General features: G+C 42.7%; 4 protein-coding genes across 6 annotated transcripts; 1 reads left to right on the top strand and 3 right to left on the bottom strand.

The window, feature by feature from the left end:
- Positions 1-1,009: 1,009 nt before the first annotated feature.
- On the bottom strand, positions 1,010-3,379 carry LOC135343537 (probable serine/threonine-protein kinase kinY). Its single transcript, XM_064540499.1, has 2 exons — positions 3,045-3,379; positions 1,010-2,795 (listed from the first exon to the last, which is right to left on the bottom strand). Exon 2 carries the CDS (start codon positions 2,786-2,788, stop codon positions 1,187-1,189), a length of 1,602 nt encoding a protein of 533 aa, XP_064396569.1. The 5' UTR covers positions 2,789-2,795; positions 3,045-3,379; the 3' UTR covers positions 1,010-1,186.
- A 48-nt stretch (positions 3,380-3,427) lies between these two features.
- Positions 3,428-9,160, top strand: LOC135343535 (rho GTPase-activating protein 8-like). 2 transcript variants are annotated; one of them, XM_064540496.1, is made up of 11 exons: positions 3,428-3,694; positions 3,978-4,085; positions 4,415-4,654; positions 5,094-5,138; positions 5,446-5,647; positions 6,092-6,223; positions 6,555-6,740; positions 6,920-7,131; positions 7,463-7,669; positions 8,317-8,420; positions 8,872-9,160. In XM_064540496.1, exons 1-11 carry the CDS (start codon positions 3,526-3,528, stop codon positions 9,040-9,042), a joined length of 1,776 nt encoding a protein of 591 aa, XP_064396566.1. In that variant the 5' UTR covers positions 3,428-3,525; the 3' UTR covers positions 9,043-9,160. The 2 variants fall into 2 exon arrangements, with proteins under 2 accessions (XP_064396566.1, XP_064396567.1); XM_064540497.1 differs by having other exon boundaries at positions 3,432-3,694; positions 4,415-4,648.
- A 27-nt stretch (positions 9,161-9,187) lies between these two features.
- Positions 9,188-11,248, bottom strand: LOC135343540 (putative neutral sphingomyelinase). The gene is made up of 7 exons (XM_064540502.1): positions 11,132-11,248; positions 10,969-11,059; positions 10,800-10,876; positions 10,546-10,729; positions 10,136-10,414; positions 9,944-10,070; positions 9,188-9,591 (listed from the first exon to the last, which is right to left on the bottom strand). Exons 1-7 carry the CDS (start codon positions 11,164-11,166, stop codon positions 9,254-9,256), a joined length of 1,131 nt encoding a protein of 376 aa, XP_064396572.1. The 5' UTR covers positions 11,167-11,248; the 3' UTR covers positions 9,188-9,253.
- A 65-nt stretch (positions 11,249-11,313) lies between these two features.
- LOC135343534 (SWI/SNF complex subunit SMARCC2-like) lies at positions 11,314-20,750 on the bottom strand. 2 transcript variants are annotated; one of them, XM_064540493.1, is made up of 23 exons: positions 20,517-20,750; positions 20,393-20,464; positions 19,704-19,919; positions 19,563-19,649; positions 19,355-19,497; positions 19,132-19,288; positions 18,796-18,904; positions 18,561-18,645; positions 18,154-18,287; positions 17,925-18,011; positions 17,544-17,712; positions 16,909-17,122; positions 16,523-16,665; positions 16,118-16,211; positions 15,848-15,983; positions 15,393-15,515; positions 15,131-15,345; positions 14,936-15,082; positions 14,540-14,674; positions 13,556-13,871; positions 11,843-12,235; positions 11,736-11,797; positions 11,314-11,505 (listed from the first exon to the last, which is right to left on the bottom strand). In XM_064540493.1, exons 1-23 carry the CDS (start codon positions 20,643-20,645, stop codon positions 11,455-11,457), a joined length of 3,417 nt encoding a protein of 1,138 aa, XP_064396563.1. In that variant the 5' UTR covers positions 20,646-20,750; the 3' UTR covers positions 11,314-11,454. The 2 variants fall into 2 exon arrangements, with proteins under 2 accessions (XP_064396563.1, XP_064396564.1); XM_064540494.1 differs by having other exon boundaries at positions 11,736-11,794.
- Between the last annotated feature and the right edge of the window lie 5 nt (positions 20,751-20,755).

The raw sequence follows: 20,755 nt of genomic DNA, 5'->3' as shown, positions 1-20,755 counted from the left end.
CTATTTCGTAAGTCGGTACATGTACGTGCATTTGTTTCAATTACACATTTTTGTGTGAGAAGTAACATCAGGTGGTATTAAAAACAACAGACACTGCAACTATTTCGTAAGTCGGTACATGTACGTGCATTTGTTTCAATTACACATTTTTGTGTGAGAAGTAACATCAGGTGGTATTAAAAACAACAGACACTGCAACTACTTAATAAGTCGGTACATGTGTGTGATGTGTAAACTGTTGTTCACATTTTTGTATGAGAAGTAACATCAGATGGTATTAAAAACAATAGACACTGCAACTACTATTTCGTAAGTCGGCCAGTGCATGTATAGCCTCTATAGTTAGGGGATTGCATTTTATTATAGCTTTTTGATAGCTTTGTAACTCGATATAATTATCTATACACAGTGGGATTGTCCAATACTAAAGAGACATGCATGATTAAGACTAGTGTGTACACGTACAATTAGCTGTGTGCTTAGGTAGCATCTTATATTATATTCATACGGTAAATTTATCCCCTTCTCTACGAAAGTAGTTTCAGTGTTTATATAACATGAATTTTGTCATGAACGTGAATTAAGTCAACAAATAATTATTTTATGTTATCCTATATACTGTTAAGTATTGAACAGACTGTATGATGACTTCTATAGTACAGTAATGTACAGGGGATTGTATATTATTATATAAGGCTGCATGTGTAATTAATGAAGTCAGACTCTTTCAGCCGTCATAATTTGAATTCCGTGGATACAATTTCAACGATTTTCTGAAAGCTAGCATAATTATGGTGCCATCAATGTGACAGAATTTGCCAATTCGACCAAAATTAAAATACTATAAGGTTCAAGGCCGAAAAATGACAAACTATGGGTCCGATATAAATTAAAACACAGAAAATTGAAGATTTTTGGTTGATCAACAGTACTAAAGTTATATGGCTGCTGGAAAGATGCTCAACTACACCACCACTTCCCCTGTTAATTAATCAATGTTGTGTCTATGGTAGGTTCAAGAACAAATTAATTGTACAGGAATTTAGTTAAAATTAATACAGCTATGACATTTTAACAAATTGCATGACCATACTATATACACAAGAACAACAAGCACGAATACATACCAGCATCATGCATGAATCAGCAATTAATGCAATACACAAGTGTTACATCTATTACATTATCAGTATCTATGAGAGTGCATAGCTGCACTAAGCTGGCTTTGCAGGTAGCCTTTCTCCCTGTTAGTAAAGTCCAATTGGCTCTGCAACTGTCGACACTCGGACCTCAATAGATCCAGCTCTTGTCTAAAACCCAGATCACTACGTCCGTTGTACTTCTGTAGTTCCAATCGAGCTTCTTTCAATTTCTTATCCATCTCAACACATGCAGTCTTGTACTTTTCCACTTCTTTCTTGAGTTTTTTTAGTTCTGAAGAATCAGCCTTTGAGGACAAACTAAGTTCTGACAGTGTGTGGAGTTGGTCGACACTTAGACTGGCTTCAGAGTCGAGCAATGATTTCGTTTTAGAGTAGGCAATGGATGGCAGCTCTGGCAAACTTTTTGGACCTTCCGTTATCAGCTGTGAGATTTGGGACTGTAAATGAACATTTTCGGCCATTAATGCATCCAGGTGTTGCTCTGCACTGCACCGGTGTTGTGCGAGTAGCTTGTTCTGCAGTTGTTCCTTTTCCATCTCCAGAGTTTTAACTTTATCCTCTAGAAGTTTTAGATTTGATTTTTCATTGCTTGAAGAAGTAGTGACGATGATGACAGGTACCAAAGGACAAGCAAGGTAAACTTTTGATGCACAAAGGATTGTGAGTTGCTCAGCAACAGCTTTAGCCGTAGGTCGATCATCTCTTCTTGATAAACAGTTCAAAATGACATCTCTTAACGGATGATGACCAAGGGTATCGAAATCTTGTTTCCTTCGTTCAATTTCCGGAGTAAGAACAATAGAATTGTTGGGGCTAACTCGAAACGCTTCATTAGCTTTAGAATCTCGTCCGATTGCCATCTCCAAGATGACCACACCAAAAGAATAAATGTCTACTTTTGTGTCGTAAGCCATACCCGCAATTTTAACCTCTGGTGGCATATACAGTTCAGTCCCGGGCAGTCGACTCTGAGGTGTCTGTGTCTCGTCTAAAATCTTGGCCACACCCAGATCAGCAATCTTAGCAACCCCCGTTGAAGAGAGTAAGATATTCTTAGAGGCAAGGTCTCGGTGTATGATAGGGTCTGGTCGCTCGTGAAGATACCGCAAACCGCCAGCCACGTCGAGAGCCAGGTTGACAACATTTCGAAGCGTTAGTGGAGGGGACTGTCGAATACGATCATCCAATGCACAATGCATGAGCTCTTGTATGAGGTAAGTATCAGAGTTCAGTTCATAGCTGCCAGATCTGCTCGAGTAGAGGCCGTAAAACTGGACAATATTTGGGTGCTTTAGTTTAATCAACATGTTTGTCTCCCGTGCAAAGCTTCGTAAGATTCCCGTCTTAGACTCAGGTGTCACAAGATGATCAAAGAAAATCTGGTGAAGTTTCTTAGCAGCAATTTTCGAATGATGCCAGCTCCCAACGTACACAGAGCCATAAGAACCAGAACCCCTCACTGCATTTATGTCCACTATAACATTTTGAATGTACAATTCTGGAGGAACCGATAAAGAGACTTCAGAGATAGTGCTGAATGTGCTGTATCCAGGAGTGCTAGCTCTCGAGTCAGTGCTGAAGGAATCCACTCCTCTGGGTAATAGTGATGACACTCGATGGCTCATTCTGAAACTGTGCGTGTTGTGTATCAAACAGTGAACAGTAAACATTGAAGCTGAAGTTTATATGGCTAGTAAAAGGTGGTGTACCCTAAGATGCAAATTCTAGTTAAAGAGAAAAGCATACGTCACAGCTAACCTTACGTACATCACTATAGCAATGCTTTTCCAGCACTAATATAAACTTATAGCTCAGTATACAATAATTCTAAATAATTATACATATACACAGACTAGATACAGGAGTACAATGGAGTCTTACTTTTATCCTTAGAGATACTTGAGGTAGCTTTTGATTGAGATTGAGAATACTGCAACTGCTACTGCAACTAATGCTTTAATGTAGTGTTGCAATTGGCCACGATTGAGCAATAGTTGTTTGGGGTGGATGATCTCAGAGTGACAAAGCAGTCAGTGGTTTAGCCTTTGGGGACTAATTTATGATCTCATAGGGTTCTCAGGAACTGTCAGGGGGGGTGAGTCATCTCTGTAGAGCAATGTGGTGGCCAGTAGATCGAGACGTCAAGTTGTCGTAAGGAAACTGGTCTACTCTGGGTAGAGTTAATTAAGTTGCAAGTTGTGTTAATAATTTCCTTGGGGAATTCCCACTGTATTTATAAAGGTGGTGTGAGGTGCCACACCCCTTCCTTGTGGGGCGTGGTCTCCAAACTGGCCGTCCGTTTGTTTCTCTACTTTGCAATTCAATTTGAGCTAACTAGCTAGCCTTCTACTAGTAGCCGGCCATGGCTGCCTCACCAGTGGAAGACCGCGTTGCTCTGTTGGATCTAGCCAGTGATGCAGAGGTATTTGACATTATTGACCCAAACTTTGACCCTGCCTTCTCTGAACTAACTGGAGTGGCCTCTGCCGATTATATTCCCATGGAAGCTGATGAGGTCCTTATAAAGAAAGGTGAGGCTAGTCAAGTACCTAGTAGGAGACCACATAATATACAAGTTCCGGTGGCGTAGTTTCGAACCCAAATGTTATATCTGACGGCCATCCGAAATTAGTATAGCTTCAACCGTTTTGAATCCCCTTTCTTTGTATCTGTGTTTGTGTAAAGGTCACCTAGCCATGCATACATACCAAAGCATTGTCCATTACTGTGTATTTGTTGGTAGTATAGTAGTAGTATATGGAATGCAACCGTTCACATGCAAAAGTAGAATAAAACCGTTGACGCACAATGCAGGTGACAGTCTTCGTATTGACGAAGAAACGTTAGATCGACAACATTACATCGTGACAGTTATGCAGACGAAAGAAAGTGGGCGGGTACCAAAGGAATTCGTTACTGTTGGTGAGTTTCCATGGTTCCCGTAATTTACATGTTATGCAACGTTATGGTAACTGAAAGTATCGACTTTATACCAAGAAAGTGTAGTGTGACAAATATATATAATTATACCCCAACCGTACTGTCCCTAGTGAAGTATGTATTTGGGGTGTAGAATAAACAAGTGTGTGTACACGTACCCAGAACTGATTCTGTGTCATCTCGTACTTGTAGTAGCCAATTAGAGCCAATTAGAGTGCTTAATTATGTTAGTATCAAATGTCTACGTGCCTGCAAAAAAATTTATAGTTTTTATCCCACTGGTTACATTTTTTCCTTCTTTATTTCCCCAGATGACGCTACATGTAAACAGCGTGCTAAAACCCAGAGAGGGTCCATGTTCCTAGAAGGCGTTGAATGGGAAGATTACGCGGAGCCTCCTCCCCACGGAGAGCCCTTCAAGAGGACACAGGGGCTCATAAGACGGCCGGGGGTGGAGAGGAGCAAGCGACCAGTGTACAAGGCCCGAGTGAACGGAGTGGACGTTAGCGACCAGGGCCCCCAGCTGGAGGAGACCATGAAGCCAGGTCTATGTATGACAGTGTGGATAGAATCACCATTAACCCATTTCACCTTACTACTTGAAATTAAAATGTAGAAAAAATACTACACTAATTGACCTACGTGTACGTGTGGTCCCACTGTGTACTGTGGTCCCACTGTGTACACCGTAGTGGTTGGATAAAAGGTTTGCATTTCGATTGAGGTGAAAAGGGTTTACGCTTAGTTGCTTTATGTGCTGCTTTAATTGAATCTTGAGATATACAAGTCATAGCAACTGCTTGTTAAACTCTACAGTGAGGTTTCACTTGGTTGTGGTAATAATACCTAAAAGAAATTTTTTTTAATGATAGAAGCCATTGCTCAAAGAATTCCATAGCTATATTTGTAGCACCAGAGACCAACTTGTTTACCCTCAATAAGGCTGTGTGTGTGTGTGCGGTGAGGTTTCAGCTGTGTCTCACTGTACAGGTATGGAGGCAGCTAGAGGCTTCACCGCTTCAGAGCAAGTGCCAGGTCCGTTTATAGCCTCGCTCCCTGGCCCAACTTTTCTCTATACGTTATAGTAAAGAAAAATCGGCCTGGGAACGAGACTAGTCAGTTTAATTATGCATGCGTGTTCAAATGATTGTAGGTTGTTAGAAAGACAATAGCTATAGTTATAATGGCATTGTCCTGTTGTACCAAACACGTATGAATTGTACCACATACACCAAACACATTGTTGTACATGCAAATTATCAAGCATGCTTGCATAATTATTGGCAAAAATTAATTGGATACACTACTAAGTACTGTATGACTATCTGCCTATACTGTGCAGGTTTGTCAGCTGTTGCCAGACTACGTGAGATCACACGAGAGGAGAGAGCACAAACACTTCAACCGAGACCTGAATTCAAACTGATCGAGAAATACAACATTGTGTCTGTTGGCGGGAGTGATCGGGACGGTCGTATGGTCATTGTGTTCTCTGCTTGTCGGCTACCAGACTCTTACCTCATCAACCATCAGAGACTGTTAGAGTGAGTGATAGTGGGGGGAAAATGAGGGTATTGGAAACAAGAGTGCATGTGCTTCCTCATTAAATATGAAACTCCCTTTTCCTTTCAATTGTGCATACCACATAGTCGGAAACATTCCACTGCATCACTAATATTATGCAGTGTTTTACTACAGTGTGAATACCACTCACATTTCCTTGACCTGTGTATTTTCCTGCTCTGTCACCCTATAAACAAGTATAACACTGTAATAGTGAGAACTAGGGGACTGAGAATTCTCAATGAGTCATGCAGGAAACACAAAAATAGATCCTGACTATCACCTTAGAACTGCACTGTAGAGCATTGAAAAACAGTTGACCCCTTTTTTAGAAAAATGTTTGTCCCCCTTATCAAATTCCTGGATCCACCCCTGCACAGTCATGTAAATTAATTTACTCCCCTCCCCCCCGTCCTGTACTGCAGGTATATCTTCCACACTCTGGAACAGTATGTGGAGCAGGACTACACTGTCATTTACTTCCACAATGGCTTCTCTAGTTCTAACAAACCCAGTCTAGGTTGGCTCAAACAAGTCTATCAGGGGATGGACAGAAAGTGAGGCCAGCCACTGTATATGATATCTGTTATCCTAGTGAAAGGCTTGTCAATTTAAACTTTCTATATATGTGCAAGCATGTTTAAAAAGACACTTAGATGTATTTCTAGCTGTCCGAGTTTGTGTACAGAGTACGGGAAGGAATCGGTGTAATTTAACAGGAACCGTTGTGTGTGTGTGTGTAGATGTACGTGTGTGCGTGGGTGTAGATGCGTGTGTGTGGGTGTGTGTGTACATGTACATGTACGTGCGTGTGTGTGTGTAACCTTTACTAGATACGTACGTGTATCTACTGTGACTTGTATAAATTTATATGCCGCTTTCTCACAGGTACAAGAAGAATATAAAAAGGTTCTACATAGTTCATCCAACCAACTTCATCCGGGTCTTCTACTACATCTTAAAGCCACTCATTAGCTACAAATTTGGTCAAAAATTGGTGTACATCAACCGACTAGATGAGCTGCGACCAGTGCTCTACCTCGACCAGATCGACGTGCCTGATGAAGTCAAACGGTACTCTAATGTACTGTAGTGTAGTCTACACAAGGCTGTACAAATAATGGTTGCTGGAAAATTGAGCTTTGATTCAAGTTACTTAAAAGAATAAAAAGAATAGAATTACTTATAAAAATACTAAGTTTAAGATTATAAATGATCACATCTCTGTTATTATTGTCCTCCCCCCCTTGTAGTTATGACCTCACGTTGACCACGCCCATCAGAGATGTGACTAAGCTAGAGTCTCGCTCAGTATTCCACGTTCCAGTGAGTGCGGTTAACTCTCCTCCTCCTCCGCTGGACACTCAACAGTTTGGAGTGCCACTGGATGATCTGCGGGTCAGATACAATGGAGACCCAGTACCTCCCGTGCTCAAGATGTGTGTGCATGCTATAGAGGAGAAAGGTGAGTGTGTGTGTACAGTACAATGGCAGTATGGAGGAGAAGGGTGAGTAGCAGTATAGCTTCAACACTGTCTGAATGGGATGAATTTACCTGAAACTATTTTAAGATCCTGTGTTTACTGTACATGCAGTGATGTGTGGTGGTGGTGGTTGGTACTAACCACCTCTAGACAAAAATAAGCACCTCTTAGACATAACTAAACAGTTATGATGCAACTAATCGTGCAATTTCATTGTCTAGTCATCCCCCGGCTCGTGCTCAGTTACACACAGTATAATAATGATATGCCTCCTCCACACACCACACCCATCACACACACACACACACACAGGTATGGACGTGATGGGTATCTTCCGACGAGCTCCTAACAACTCCACCCTCCACAAGGTCAAGGACATGTTCAACAGAGGAGATAAAGTGGACTTGTCTGAGCTAGGAGACTGTCATCTCTCCGCTGTGCTCATGAAGCTATTCTTGAGGGAGCTGCCAGAACCACTACTAACCTTCCGGGCCTATGCTAGCATTGTCGAGATTAGAGGCAAGCTCTCTTTGTATGTGCAGTCACTATGGTGTGTGGTGTGTGGTGTGTGGTGTGTGGTGTGTGGTGTGTGGTGTGTGGTGTGGTGTGGTGTGGTGTGGTGTGGTGGTGTGTGGTGTGTGGTGTGTGTAGTGTGGAGTCTCAGTGTATGCAAGGCATGATGTAATGTTTCTATAGGTATTGTTTGGACCAATCTTGTTTCAGCAGTTGCTGTAATTTTTATTACTACATGCATATCATTGACTGTTGAGTTAACTGTTTTTGAATCTTCCCCAGTGTTCAGTAGTTGTTTCTGTGGTGTTACTGTGCATTTCTCACGTTTTGTTGAGTTAACTGTTTTTGAATCTTCCCCAGTGTTCAGTAGTTGTTTCTGTGGTGTTACTGTGCATTTCTCACGTTTAGATGTGCGTGTGATAGTGTACATTGCTGTGCAGCTACTGTATAACCAAGTACCGTAGTACTACAATGTTTTGCAAGCTTCAAAATTAATGCATGCGAACTTTGCAAGTGCTTAATGGCTTAATTTGCTAACATATAATCGCAAAAACCTGTACGATACTTGTATTTTAGCTCTATCTACTCTTTATTGTAGTACTACAGTATTTGCTAAGTATTGACCCCTCCCCCTCCCCCTCATCTGCGTGCAGGCAAATCTGAAGAGAATAGACTGGAGATCATTCAGAAAGTGCTCAGTTTTCTCCCTGAAACCAACTACATTGTGCTCAGATACATCATGGAGTTCCTATCAAAGGTGAGCCCATAATATAATTATATAATCCCTAGCAACCAAAGGGGAGTGGCGGCTCCCACACTGCCTGTTCAAAGAGAACTAGAGGGTTTCTGTGTGTGCATTGGAAGAGTTGATGCATTGAAAGAGTTAGAGGGGAGAGCATACAAGTAGTCAAGTATTCATGGCTACTTTGAGGTGTGTATTGTATTGGCTAGCACAACCCTCCCCTCTTTCATGTACAAAGTAGGGGCGTCGCCCGGGGTTCGCGAACTTGTGTATTCAATGTAGTCCCCAATAATACTGCTATACTTCCCCAAAAAAGTCTCTAATAATGAATTTTTTGCTGATGATGTAGTGGTTCTAACTTGTTGTCTAGGGGACCATTTCTCATTATTTAGAATTGTTTGTAAATTAAATACATGTGTGTTTACAGCTGCTTTGATTGATGCCCTTGCTAATCTATTTTCTATAGGTGGCAGCGAACCAAGAGCTCAACAAGATGACCGAGATGAACCTGGCCATAGTGTTCGGCCCTAACCTGGCCTGGTCCTCCAGCGAGACAGCTAATTTGTCCAGTTTGGGAGAGATTAACTCGTTCACCCTGCTACTCATCAAGCATTTTGACTTGCTCTTCAATAAATGAACGCCCTCTATTATAGTTGTTGTTGTTATGTAGTGTCTACGGTGTTTAATTTAATTGCCTGATTCTTTTTTTAATCCAATTCTCTCTGTGAAATATTAATCAACATTGCACTGATAAATATTATAAATACAAATACATGCAGAAATATGATAATTATAATTATTATGGTAATAATGGAAACCTGCAAATTTATCAGCAACTAATAAATAGTTTATGACCTTCTCAGATAGTTCTGATTTTCAAACAGTGTCCTGAGTTCACAGAGGTTAGCCTCGAGATAGTTGAGTATTCGTATAGTGTAGAACCGATGCACCACATAGACCACACCCCCTGCACAGACCACACCCACACAGGAAGTGGTCAGCCAGTGGAGGTTGACGGATGCCAGCGTCAAAAAGAGGGTGTGGTTACAAGCAGTGAAGATGACTAGCAGGCAGAGGATAAAGGTGATGGCAAATGATGACAAAACACGGAAAGTGTTCGTCAACAATTTCTTTTTCTTTGCTTCCAACCTCTCAGATATCTCGTTGAATACCTGAATGGCTTCATCTGTGTGTGTGTGTGTGTGTGTGTGTGTGTGGGTGGGTGGGATCAGGCTGTCCAACATACAATTACTGACTCAGCCTAGGAATGGAAACGATGCTAATTTATTATCGTAATCCAACCTTAGTATCTATATCTACTGTTTTGGTATAACAAACTTCTGGTTTACAGTATGGTGAGATAATAGCAAGCAGATAGTCTGACTGCTGTGTGCATGTTGGGAAACATGTGACAGTGTTGAAACTTTCGGTTTGCAATATAAAGCAGCAGCTAATTTAAAGTTAAACAAACAATTAAGCAAAGGCTACACAACGTGTTGACTATTATAAGTAAACCACAATAATTATTGATAACACACCTGACAGTTTGGGGCTGAGTGGAATCACTGGTTTGTCTTTGAGCAGGAACACGGCCTCCACTCCCTCATGATCTGAGAATGGGAATGGCTTTCCTGGAATCGGACCAGACAGTGCCAGACGATGGTCCTGGAATTAGATGGAGTAACACACTGAATTTGAATTTGAATGATGGCAGCATCAACAATCCTCACCTTAAGCTCTAGTGCTGCACAAGGGGAGAAGAGAACGAAATCAATCCTCTTTGGGGTCATGTGAGACTCGGTGAAAATATTAGACTTCAGATCGCAAGTGTCCACTGGGTCATCCTGGAACACGTCCTGTAGCCTGAGGCATTTAGTGAGGATAGAGTAGGCCAGGTGTGTGGGCTTTGTGTTGAAGTCACCCACTAGGATAACAGGCAAGGGTCCACGAGTGGCCTCCACAAATTGGTAGACCTCAAGCAGTTGAGAATCGCGATTTTTGGGGTTAGTCTGAGAAATTAAAGTAGAGTACAGTACATTGTGTAAGAAAACAATGATACATAGTGATGTGTTACATCAGTAAAGATAAACTGATTATCCTGAGCTGATAATATAATGATTATATACTCTAGTTTACGTACGTGTGTATTGTAGAAGGCAATGTCACCGGCTGAGGTGTGAATACGACACAACAAGATGCTCTTCCCCGTAAAGATCTCTCCGTCTTTAATCTCTGGCAGACTGCCATTGATAGTGAACCTGTGAGCACACACAGTGACGATGGGGTAGCGAGAGAACACACACAGTCCACTGCCAATGATTCCTCTGTACGTGTGTGTGTGTGTGTGTGGGGGGGGGTAATTATGTACAGGACAAGATATTGAGGTATACCAACCTGTGCGTGTGATGAGAATACGGGAAGCAAAGGTGCAATTTTTCCACAAGAAAAGCGTAATCTTGTCTGCTCCATACCTACAAAAAGAGACCAAATTATTTCACTAAATATCAATATCTGTATAAATAATATCTGTATCTGTGTCCTTCACTAGTTTGGTAGCCCATACCTCCTGTAGGCCAACAATGTCATACTGTTTGATTTCCTCAGCAATGAACCCCAGCCTCTCTCTGATCCGCTTGGCCAGATAATGGATGCCCCTATATATAGGTAAGGGGGATGGTATATCAGGTATATATGCTATAATGTGAATGGCACAGTCTGAGTCTTACCATACGTTCAGATCCAGTACTTTTAGTGTAGTCATGTTGAGTGTGGTATATAGTTAAAATCATTTATAGGTAAAGATCGTTAACTGATTCCTGAGAATTTAAGGCCGCGGCTTTACCCCGAGGGAGAATTTTAATTGATCTATGAATATCAAATTGCTGATTTTCTCCCACATTTCAGGCAGTCCAAATTTGTTGATAATTAAATGGAATCAAGTGTAAAAGAAAGAAAATTCCAGCTAGAGAAAAATTCCAGCTAGAGATAATAGCCTAACAATGTTCCAAATCAAGATTCATGTACATACAGTGAATGATTACTACTAGCGTTATTGTTCCTCTTCGGTAGGGGGCACCACAGCTACTGTATCAGACATGCCCTGTAAAAAAACAAGTCAATCAAAAAGTCAAAATCAGAGCAATGCAATGCAAACACACACACAAATAAACTAGGGCTAGAGGAGTCTGATATACGTGCACGAATCACTACAAGTGCTAGTGTATTTGGCCTGGGCGTTATCACGTGACCGCAATGACATCAATGCACAGTAATTCGTGCGACCTCCTCTGAACTAGGGCATACACACACAGAGTGTACACTTAAATGTACCTCCTGAACAGACTGCTCCTTGGAAGGATGACGGTCATCAGCAGCTGTGTCACCTTCACCTGCTAAATGAGAGGTAAGTGTGGTACTAAATACAACACATTGCATACCATCACCAGTGTCCATTGGTTCTTCTTCCTCCTTCTCTTTGTTGCCCTCATCCACAGTTACTTCTGGCTGCTTGACCTCACTGGACTCCTCTACCGGAACCTCTTGAGGCTCTTTATTGCCTCCCTCCTCCTGTGTCTCAGACTGCTCGACAACGTCTGTGGGGGGTACAATTTCCCCCTCTGTCTCAGTGGGGGGAATCGTCTCCACGTTGCTAGGCTCAGTGGGGGGTACAACATCTTCCTCCTCCCCCTTTGTCTCCGTGGGGGTTACCTCTTTTGTCTCCGTGGGGGTTACCGCTTTTGTCTCAATGGGGGGTACCTCTTTTGTCTCCGTGGGGGGTACCACCTCAGCATCCTTTGTATCAATCGGTGGTGAATCCTCATTTACAGGCACTGAAAAGAAGAAGGGCTCAAACACACGTTTGCACACACACACACACAAAGTTGAGTTTGGCCTTGTCAATTTAAAAAATTCATATACCATAATTATTGGATTTATGAAGTATAAAGATAATAAACTCCAACCAGCTAAAAGTTAGCATTTTTCATATAAAACATGTACATGTATAAGTCCCTGGCGTACATATAAAATAAATTATATACTTTTCAACGTCAAAAGCCTAAATTGACTACATAACTTCTAACTCAACACAAATAGACTTATAATTATTGTAGACATTTTTCGGCCTCGGACCATGGATCCATGGTATAGCCAAATTGGCAAATACTTTTATCTCAAAGTTTGATGACACCATTTGAAAGGTCTTTTTCTGAGCTTTCAGAAAATCATAAAATTTTTGACATTGGATCCACAAGTTATTGCAGCTGAAAGAGTCCCCGAACCATTGATTAAATTGTGGAGGGGGAACATCTTTCAACAGCCATTAACTTGAGTACCGTTCATCCAATGTCAAAAATATTCTAATTTTCTTAAAGCTTAGAAAGAGACCTTTCAAATAATATGTTTCAATCCAAAACTTCTTAGGAGCCTAAATTTGACATTTTTCGGCCTCGGACCATGGGCTATATATAATCCATGGTATCGCCAAATTGGCAAATACTTTTATCTCTCAAACACAAAGTTTGATGACACCGTTTGAAAGGTCTTTTTCTGAGCTTTCAGAAAATCAGAAAATTTTTGACATTGGATCCACAGAATTCAAGTTATTGCAGCTGAAAGAGTCCCCGAACCATTGATTAAATTGTGGAGGGGGAACATCTTTCAACAGCCATTAACTTGAGTACCGTTCATCCAATGTCAAAAATATTCTAATTTTCTTAAAGCTTAGAAAGAGACCTTTCAAATAATATGTTTCAATCCAAAACTTCTTAGGAGCCTAAATTTGACATTTTTCGGCCTCGGACCATGGGCTATAATCCATGGTATCGCCAAATTGGCAAATACTTTTATCTCTCAAACACAAAGTTTGATGACACCGTTTGAAAGGTCTTTTTCTGAGCTTTCAGAAAATCATAAAATTTTTGACATTGGATCCACAGAATTCAAGTTATTGCAGCTGAAAGAGTCCCTGAACCATTGATTAAATTGTGGAGGGGGAACATCTTTCAACAGCCATTAACTTGAGTACCGTTCATCCAATGTCAAAAATTTCCTAATTTTCTGAAAGCTTAGAAAGAGACCTTTCAAATGATATGTTTCAATCCAAAATTACATGTAACATGCAAATCAACTTTTACTCAACTTTTACTCACCCTTAGCGTTTGATTCCTCAGACTTCTCTGGTGGGGCTGTTTCCATGGTAATGGGCTCACTAGGTGTAGTCTCCATGGCAACACCGTCAGACTCCTCTGTGCCTGTGCCAGTTGTGGAGGGGGCGTTATCAGACAAGATAGGAATAGGCTCTGCAGGGGGTATGCTCTTTGGGGGAGGTCTGAGCACGGGGGGTAGCTGTAGTGGGGTCTGGGGGGCCAGAGTGGGGCTCTGCAATGACCTCATCTCAGCTGCCTTCACCTGGTCTCGTTGGAACTGCTGACGGTCGCTAAGTAACTGCTGACGCTGCAACTCTAACTGCAGAGAGAGGGGAATTTTTTTGGAATTGAAATAATTTTATCCATGCATATATATACATGTATATATACGTACATGCATGGAAAGGGTTGCACAAAAGGTAGCCCTATCTAGGTGCTTCCCATAAAGGGGACAATAATTATACTGATTACAGCTGTGTTGTTTGTCAATGCTACATTACAGTACACAAAACTACAAGTCTCACACACGTACTATACAGGTATGTCCTGATGTACATGTATGGCACAAAGATACCTTATAGACTACAGGGGGTGCGGATATGGCACAAAGATACCATATGGACTACAGGGGGTGAGGATATGGCACAAAGATACCTTATAGACTACAGGGGGTGAGGATATGGCACAAAGATACCTTATAGACTGCAGGGGGTGTGGATATGGCACAAAGATACCGTATAGACTACTGGATACCTTATAGACTGGTGTGGGTATGGCACAAAGATACCTTATAGACTGGTGTGGGTATGGCACAAAGATACCTTATAGACTGGTGAGTATGGCACAAAGATACCTTATAGACTGGTGTGGGTATGGCACAAAGATACCTTATAGACTACAGGGGATGCGGGTAAGGAATGAGGATACCTGTACACGGCTTCAACCATGACATCACAGATGACATCACTACTACAAACACCCACTCACACTCTCTCTCTCCCGGTCCATGATGGCCTCCAGCTCCTCGAAGTGCTTTAGTTTGATCTCGAGCTTCTTCATTTGTGTCTCCACTAGCAAGGCTACAAGACTCTTGATCTTACGTTCCTCAACATTTGCCAAGTGCTGGGGAGAGAGACAAACGACAAACAGTTACAAGAATAGTATAAAAAAAGGAGACACAAATAATTACATTTTGCGAGACTACAGACTAAAATGTATGCAAAATAAACAATGGTGAATAATTTAATTTCTCGTGTGTCATATTTATTAGGGTATTAAGTGTGATAGAAGCTTACTGGCTGTACATACTGTGAAGTGCACGTATGCAGGCACATACTGTACATGTGACTGTACAGAGTACCATGCCCATCAGTACTCCCTCACCTTGGCCTTAACGGCAGCAGAGGCCAGGGCAGCTGCTGCAGCTGTGCTTACATTGCCTACCCCCTCACTAGATGAACTTTGACCCTCTCCAGATGGCTGAGGTGGCGGTGGCTCTGAGGATGACAATGGCAGCTTATCTTCGTCCATCTACAAGTGAGAATAATAAAAACAAAAAAAGAGTGATTTCCCACTCACTGGTTCAACAACGTCTTTGGGTTTTTTCTCTACAGGAGAACCATTATCTTCGCGGGCCTTGGGAGTCTCCTCAGTGGGTGTGGTCTTGTCACCAGTGGGTGTGGTCTTTTCCTCCTTGGGTGCGACTTTCTCTACGGTGGGTGTGGTCTTTTGCTCAGTGGGTGTGGTATTCCTAGTCTTGTCAGGAAGCTCGTCTTTCAGTGCCACAAACTCAGCTGTAGGAAATATATAAATACAGTAGTTAAGGATCACATGACCTCACCGAGAGCGGCCTTGGCAGCAGCTGCAGCAATACGAGGATCCACCACTGAGGCAAGGAACGCCACCGTGGACATAACAGGGTTGCCTTGTTGGGAGAATGGTATTGGCTGGTGAGCCAGGGGACCTGTGTGTGTGTGTGTGTGTGTGTGTGTGTGTGTGTGTGTGTGTGTGTGTGTGTGTGTGTGTGTGTGGGGGGGGGGGGTGTGTGTGTGTGTGTGTGTGTGTGTGTGTGTGTGTGTGTGTGTGTGTGTGTGTGTGTGTGTGTGTGTGTGTGTGTCCAAACTATACACACGATACAGAATGCAATGTAACAATTTTCAGGTAGCCTTAATTACTTCATACTTTAACATTAATAGGCTCAAAATTTACTTTGGGATACTACATTGTAATCAGCGGATTTGCAGCAAATTCAATGTCATACTAAAAAGACATAAAGGTACAAGAGTCTCTACCCACCTAGTGACTCTTTGTTTTCCTCGAGGTATGGATCTTCAATGGGCAGCTTGAGGAAGTGCAGGATGCATTCGTCCTGTGTACGAGTTCCCACGTGGATAGCCACCTTATTCCAGTCATCACGGCACATCTCCAGGCCCTGGGGGGGGGGGGGGACCGGTATAAACACTGGTATTGAATGGCACCATCTAGTTTATGGGATGTGTGTAAAGCGCATACTAAGCTTCACTACACGTCCTGCATTGTATACAATTGTACGCTGGAGTGGTGTACCTCTAGTAACAGTAGGGTCTCCTGTGGTGTCCATGGCTTCTTGGTGGTAACATTGCCCTCTTTGTCAGCTGCACTGTACATGTCAGTACGCAGCCTGAGGGGGGGGGATATTTGGGATATGAAAGCAATCATCCCAACTACATGTACTACTAATACTAAAAATGCAGTGGACCCAGGGTTAAATGAAGCATCTTTGAACAGCCATAACTTTAGTTTCGTTGGTCCAATCACTGAAAGTTTACAATGAGTGTCTTAAAATCAAAAGTCTATTTTGGGCCTGTTTTCGACAAACAATATCGAAAAGGAGAAGTTATAGTCCGTTCCAAATTTGAGATTTAATACAAAACACGCTTAGGATCCATTTGGAGAAAAAACACCGAGCACTCAAATCAACAGACAACTCACCCAACGTTCTCTAGTGGATTTCTTTCTTTATTGCCTTCTTTTTCAGGAAGTTGCACCAGTTGATCTGTGGCTGACTTCTGAGCTGGACTTTGACCTTTGTTATTAGCAGAGGGTAGGGGCTGCACACCCATTGGAGTATCAACCTACAGTAGGAGGAACACTAAACGTGTTACATTATTCAGAACTGTTCAGTGGCTGAGTAGAGTTAGTGAGAATATAAAGAGAGCCCACTGGCGGGGCTGCTGGAGGGTGTTCCCTTGAAACACACACAACTACACACACTAAAAACTACGGCTAGGTTAGTACAGTTTGAACAGGGTTAATGTACGAAGGCCCTAGCGGACTACACACTGACAGAGATGACACTAACCACATGATAGACACACCTGTACATTAAAGTGCGCTGTAGTGGGCGGGCCCATCATTTGACTATGCCCCTCGATATGATAGTTGACAAGACCCCATTGTTCAAGGAAGCCATGCACGCGCAGAATGGCCCCAACGTCTCCGGCCAGGTTACGCCTACACGCTGTCACTGACAGATACTCGGAGGGATTCAGCCGGAAACTGTCCACCATGAAGTTACGATAGGCCAGGTAGCTGTGGGGGGTGGGGTAAGTCATGTGAGAGTCATGTGAGAGTCATGTGATCACCAGCATTAACGTCATAAAGAAATGTTGGTATTGAAATAAGGGGAAAGTTATTGTTGGAATTAATTATACAATACGAATGGATTTGTATATATACCGTATAGCGCGAAATTTTCGAGGGGCTTAATTTTCGCGGATTTCGTGGGTTAGAATTCTACACGAAAATTAAGTCCACAAAAAGTGTTCTTTAATTAGAATTACCTGCTATCATGCAAAGATTTAAAGGCGTGGCTTCCGGTAAGCAGCTATTCCGCGAACATTGTGCAACGAAATGGTTTTTAGAGGCCAATCCACGAAATATAAGTGCCTCGAAAATTTCGCGCTATACGGTATACGATAATTATTACAGCTGGTTTCATTACATGACTTACATTTCGGGCGTCTTTGATCTGTTCTTTCCACTGAAGAACTCAGGTAGAGAGCGCTTCTCAATGGTGTGGACACTGTGGTAGTCGAACCAAGACGAGTAACTGGGAATGACAATGTGGTGGGTCTGAGGGGTGGCCGCCTCCTCGGGGTTCTTGGAGGGAGGGACAGGATCTGAGGGGAGGGGGGGGCAATATTAACCATACTTAAATATAAATATTTGCTACTGCTCTACTGAATTTCTATTTGCACTGTTTTGAGGCGAAAACATGTACACTTTCAATTTGTGCTCTGATAAAAATGAATTAACAGTCTAAAAAACCCATCAAACGAGTTAATTTCAGGTACCGTACATACACAACATAATTATTAAACATTCAACTCACTGAAGGGCCTGCTGACTGGAGGGGGTGGTTGTGGAGTGGGTGTGGTCTGTACATGAGGTGACCGAAGCTCTATGATGTCGTCACCACCTGGAGGGAACACAATGTAGCGTAATAATCGGCCCAAGAAATGAGTTACGAGTGGTGGACCAAGCCATATAGTGTGGCCTCTAGTGTAATGGAAGGTGTGGGTGGTGGGTGCGTGACCTCTAGTGTAATGGGAAGGGCGTACCAGGTGTGGATGGTGGGTGCGTGACCTCTGTGACGGTGAGAGGCTGTGAGGGTGTGGGGAGATGCTTCGTAAAGTCTTCCTCAGATGCTTCGCTAGTACTACGCAGTCTCGCTCCAGAGCGACGAGTGCTCGCTCTGTGGGGGGTAAAGAATGTACATGTATAGCTTGAGAGTGCTCGCTCTGTGGGGGGGTAAAGAATGTACATGTACAGTTTGAGAGTGCTCGCTCTGTGGGGGGTAAAGAATGTACATGTACATGTATAGCCTGGATTTAGACAGAACTTGCATCTAAACACACCATTGAAAGGTGATCCCAAGAGATACAAATTGTTTTGTAATAGGACAATCTGAACACAAATTACGGGCTCTCAAAAAAGATAGCTAGCTACATGTACCAGAAATTATTACCTTTTCCGTGGTCTCTTCTGTGTTGGTGCGGGCGGGGAGGGTGATGGTTGACGCTGTCTCTTGCGTGCACCTCTGTCTTTACGACCTGATACATGTGTGTGGGGGGTAGAGGGTGGGTGGGTGTGTGGGAGGAGGGTGTGTGGGAGGGTAGATGGTGGTGGGTGTGTGTGTGGGGGGTAGAGGGTGGGTGGGGTGAGTGACTATAGAGATGAAGGGGTTATGGAAGTGTACGTACCTCCCTCTGGAGTGTCCTGTGATAGCGTGTCGTCTGTCTGTGCCGGAGTCTTGATGAAGGTCCTCCGTGTGATACCAAGGTGAGGGGCCATCAGTTGCAACTGCCCACCCTGCATGAGCACATAAAGTTTAATATTACACAAACTGTGGGTTATCGTATTTATTCGCTTTAAAGCGACTCTCATGATTTGCAAAACTATGCCAAAACAAATTAGTGCTATAATTATCTGGAAAAATATCCAAATGTCGTATATTTAGAGCGTCGTCTTAAACACTGTAGTAGCAATAACACATAATGGAGGGTGTGGATTGAGGGCAGCTGGTTCCCGGGACTTACCTGAGGAATGAGTTCATAGTCCTCCTCGTTCATCCATTCATTGAAGTGATCCGTGTCCGAGAGCCACTGAGCCGAGACCAACCACTGCTTGGGAGAAGGGGGTGGGGCTTCAGGGGTTGCCATGACCACATCGGCAATAGGAACAATTGTATCATAGCTGTACAAACACAAAAAGTTTTAAAAAATATATCGGCCAACTACTTAAAAGTTCAGACTTTTATACCTATCTGGGAAGTACCACCAATGAACGAGGACTGCCTTCCCTCGTACATCGAGTGGGCGGAGATACTCCTCCTCAGGGGGACTAGGAGGCGGGGCTGGGTACACCACATGACTAGCCTCCTCCACTCTCTCCACAACAACGCCCTAAAGACAAGATTACGAGTAGATATTGAATGCTGTTAATTTAATTGACACACTATTGGTAATACCTGATGCCTCTTGACTACCTCCAATAGACGTTGAGTGTCCGCTACAGACGAGTCCAGGAACACCCTGGGGGGTTCCCAGTGCCTCGCCTATGCAGGGGGCAAGTTACAATTTTGAAAGGTCCCATGCACACATACATGTACCTGAGCTAAATCTTTGCGTATATTCATAAACAGCTCAAGTCCACGATCCATTCTGGAAGGGGAATGAAAGTCGAATCGTCTCCAGTTCTGTTCCGATTTCACCCTGAAGGCAGTGGCCATGATGGTAGACAGAGCACCCCCTGGTTGGAGATCCTCAAATAGCCGTACTGGAATCTTGGTGAGAGCGGGTTTCACCACTTGCCTACCGAACGCATCCTGTGGTGGAGGGAACAGTGAGAGACATTATTATACATTTTTAATATTCAAATAGAAGTGCTGGAATATTGATAGTGTGTGAGCCCTATAATTAGACCAGTGAATCTCATACATGATGGTACGACAACGACACTCTACTAAAGGTAGCGGTGCATTAGTTACGTATACATGTACATGTAGGCAGGTCCTCTGCATTTTGAAATTACTAGAGTCGGCTCTTTAGAGTTCTGAAGGTCAGAGCTCTTTCAGATGGTATGCTCCAACCTCAAGTCTATATTTATCATTTTCGAGGTATTTTGTCAAAAACAGGCTAAAAATAAACTTGGGATTTTAAGATACCATCTAAACGGGCTCGTTTTAAGCTTTCAAAAAATCATAAAATTAAGGTACGATTAGACTAACAGAACTAAAGTTATGACCGTTATGCTTCCTCTAACACTACAGATTTAATTTTATAATTAAAATACCGGTACCTCTTGAAACTGGAGCATTGTGAAGGTGAGTGCAGCTAACTGTTTGTTGGTAGGTGGCTCCGCTTGTGTGTGCTGCAGGGACTAACTATAATAACACACACACACACAGGACTGGTAATCTCACTTTCTTGCAGTTTTTGATAAGCCATTGTCGCACTCCTTCAAAGCTAGACACTGTTTCATTGTTCTCATATTGTTTAGTATCTGGACCTCCACTCTTCTTACGGATGGGCACGGGTAGAGCCGTCGACATCTCTGTAGAACAGTCTTGAGGTAGCTTGTAGGTCTTGATCAATCAAAGGAGAAAAGAAAAAGCCATTCACCTTGTGCCTTCTTCTAATTAATACACACTTAGAGTCTTAG

The sequence above is a fragment of the Halichondria panicea genome, chromosome 11 (genome assembly GCF_963675165.1).
Source record: "Halichondria panicea chromosome 11, odHalPani1.1, whole genome shotgun sequence".
NCBI classification, from domain to species: Eukaryota; Metazoa; Porifera; class Demospongiae; order Suberitida; family Halichondriidae; genus Halichondria; species Halichondria panicea.
Note: the sequence above shows the minus strand (reverse complement) of the source record. Positions and strands in the feature narration are given on the sequence as shown.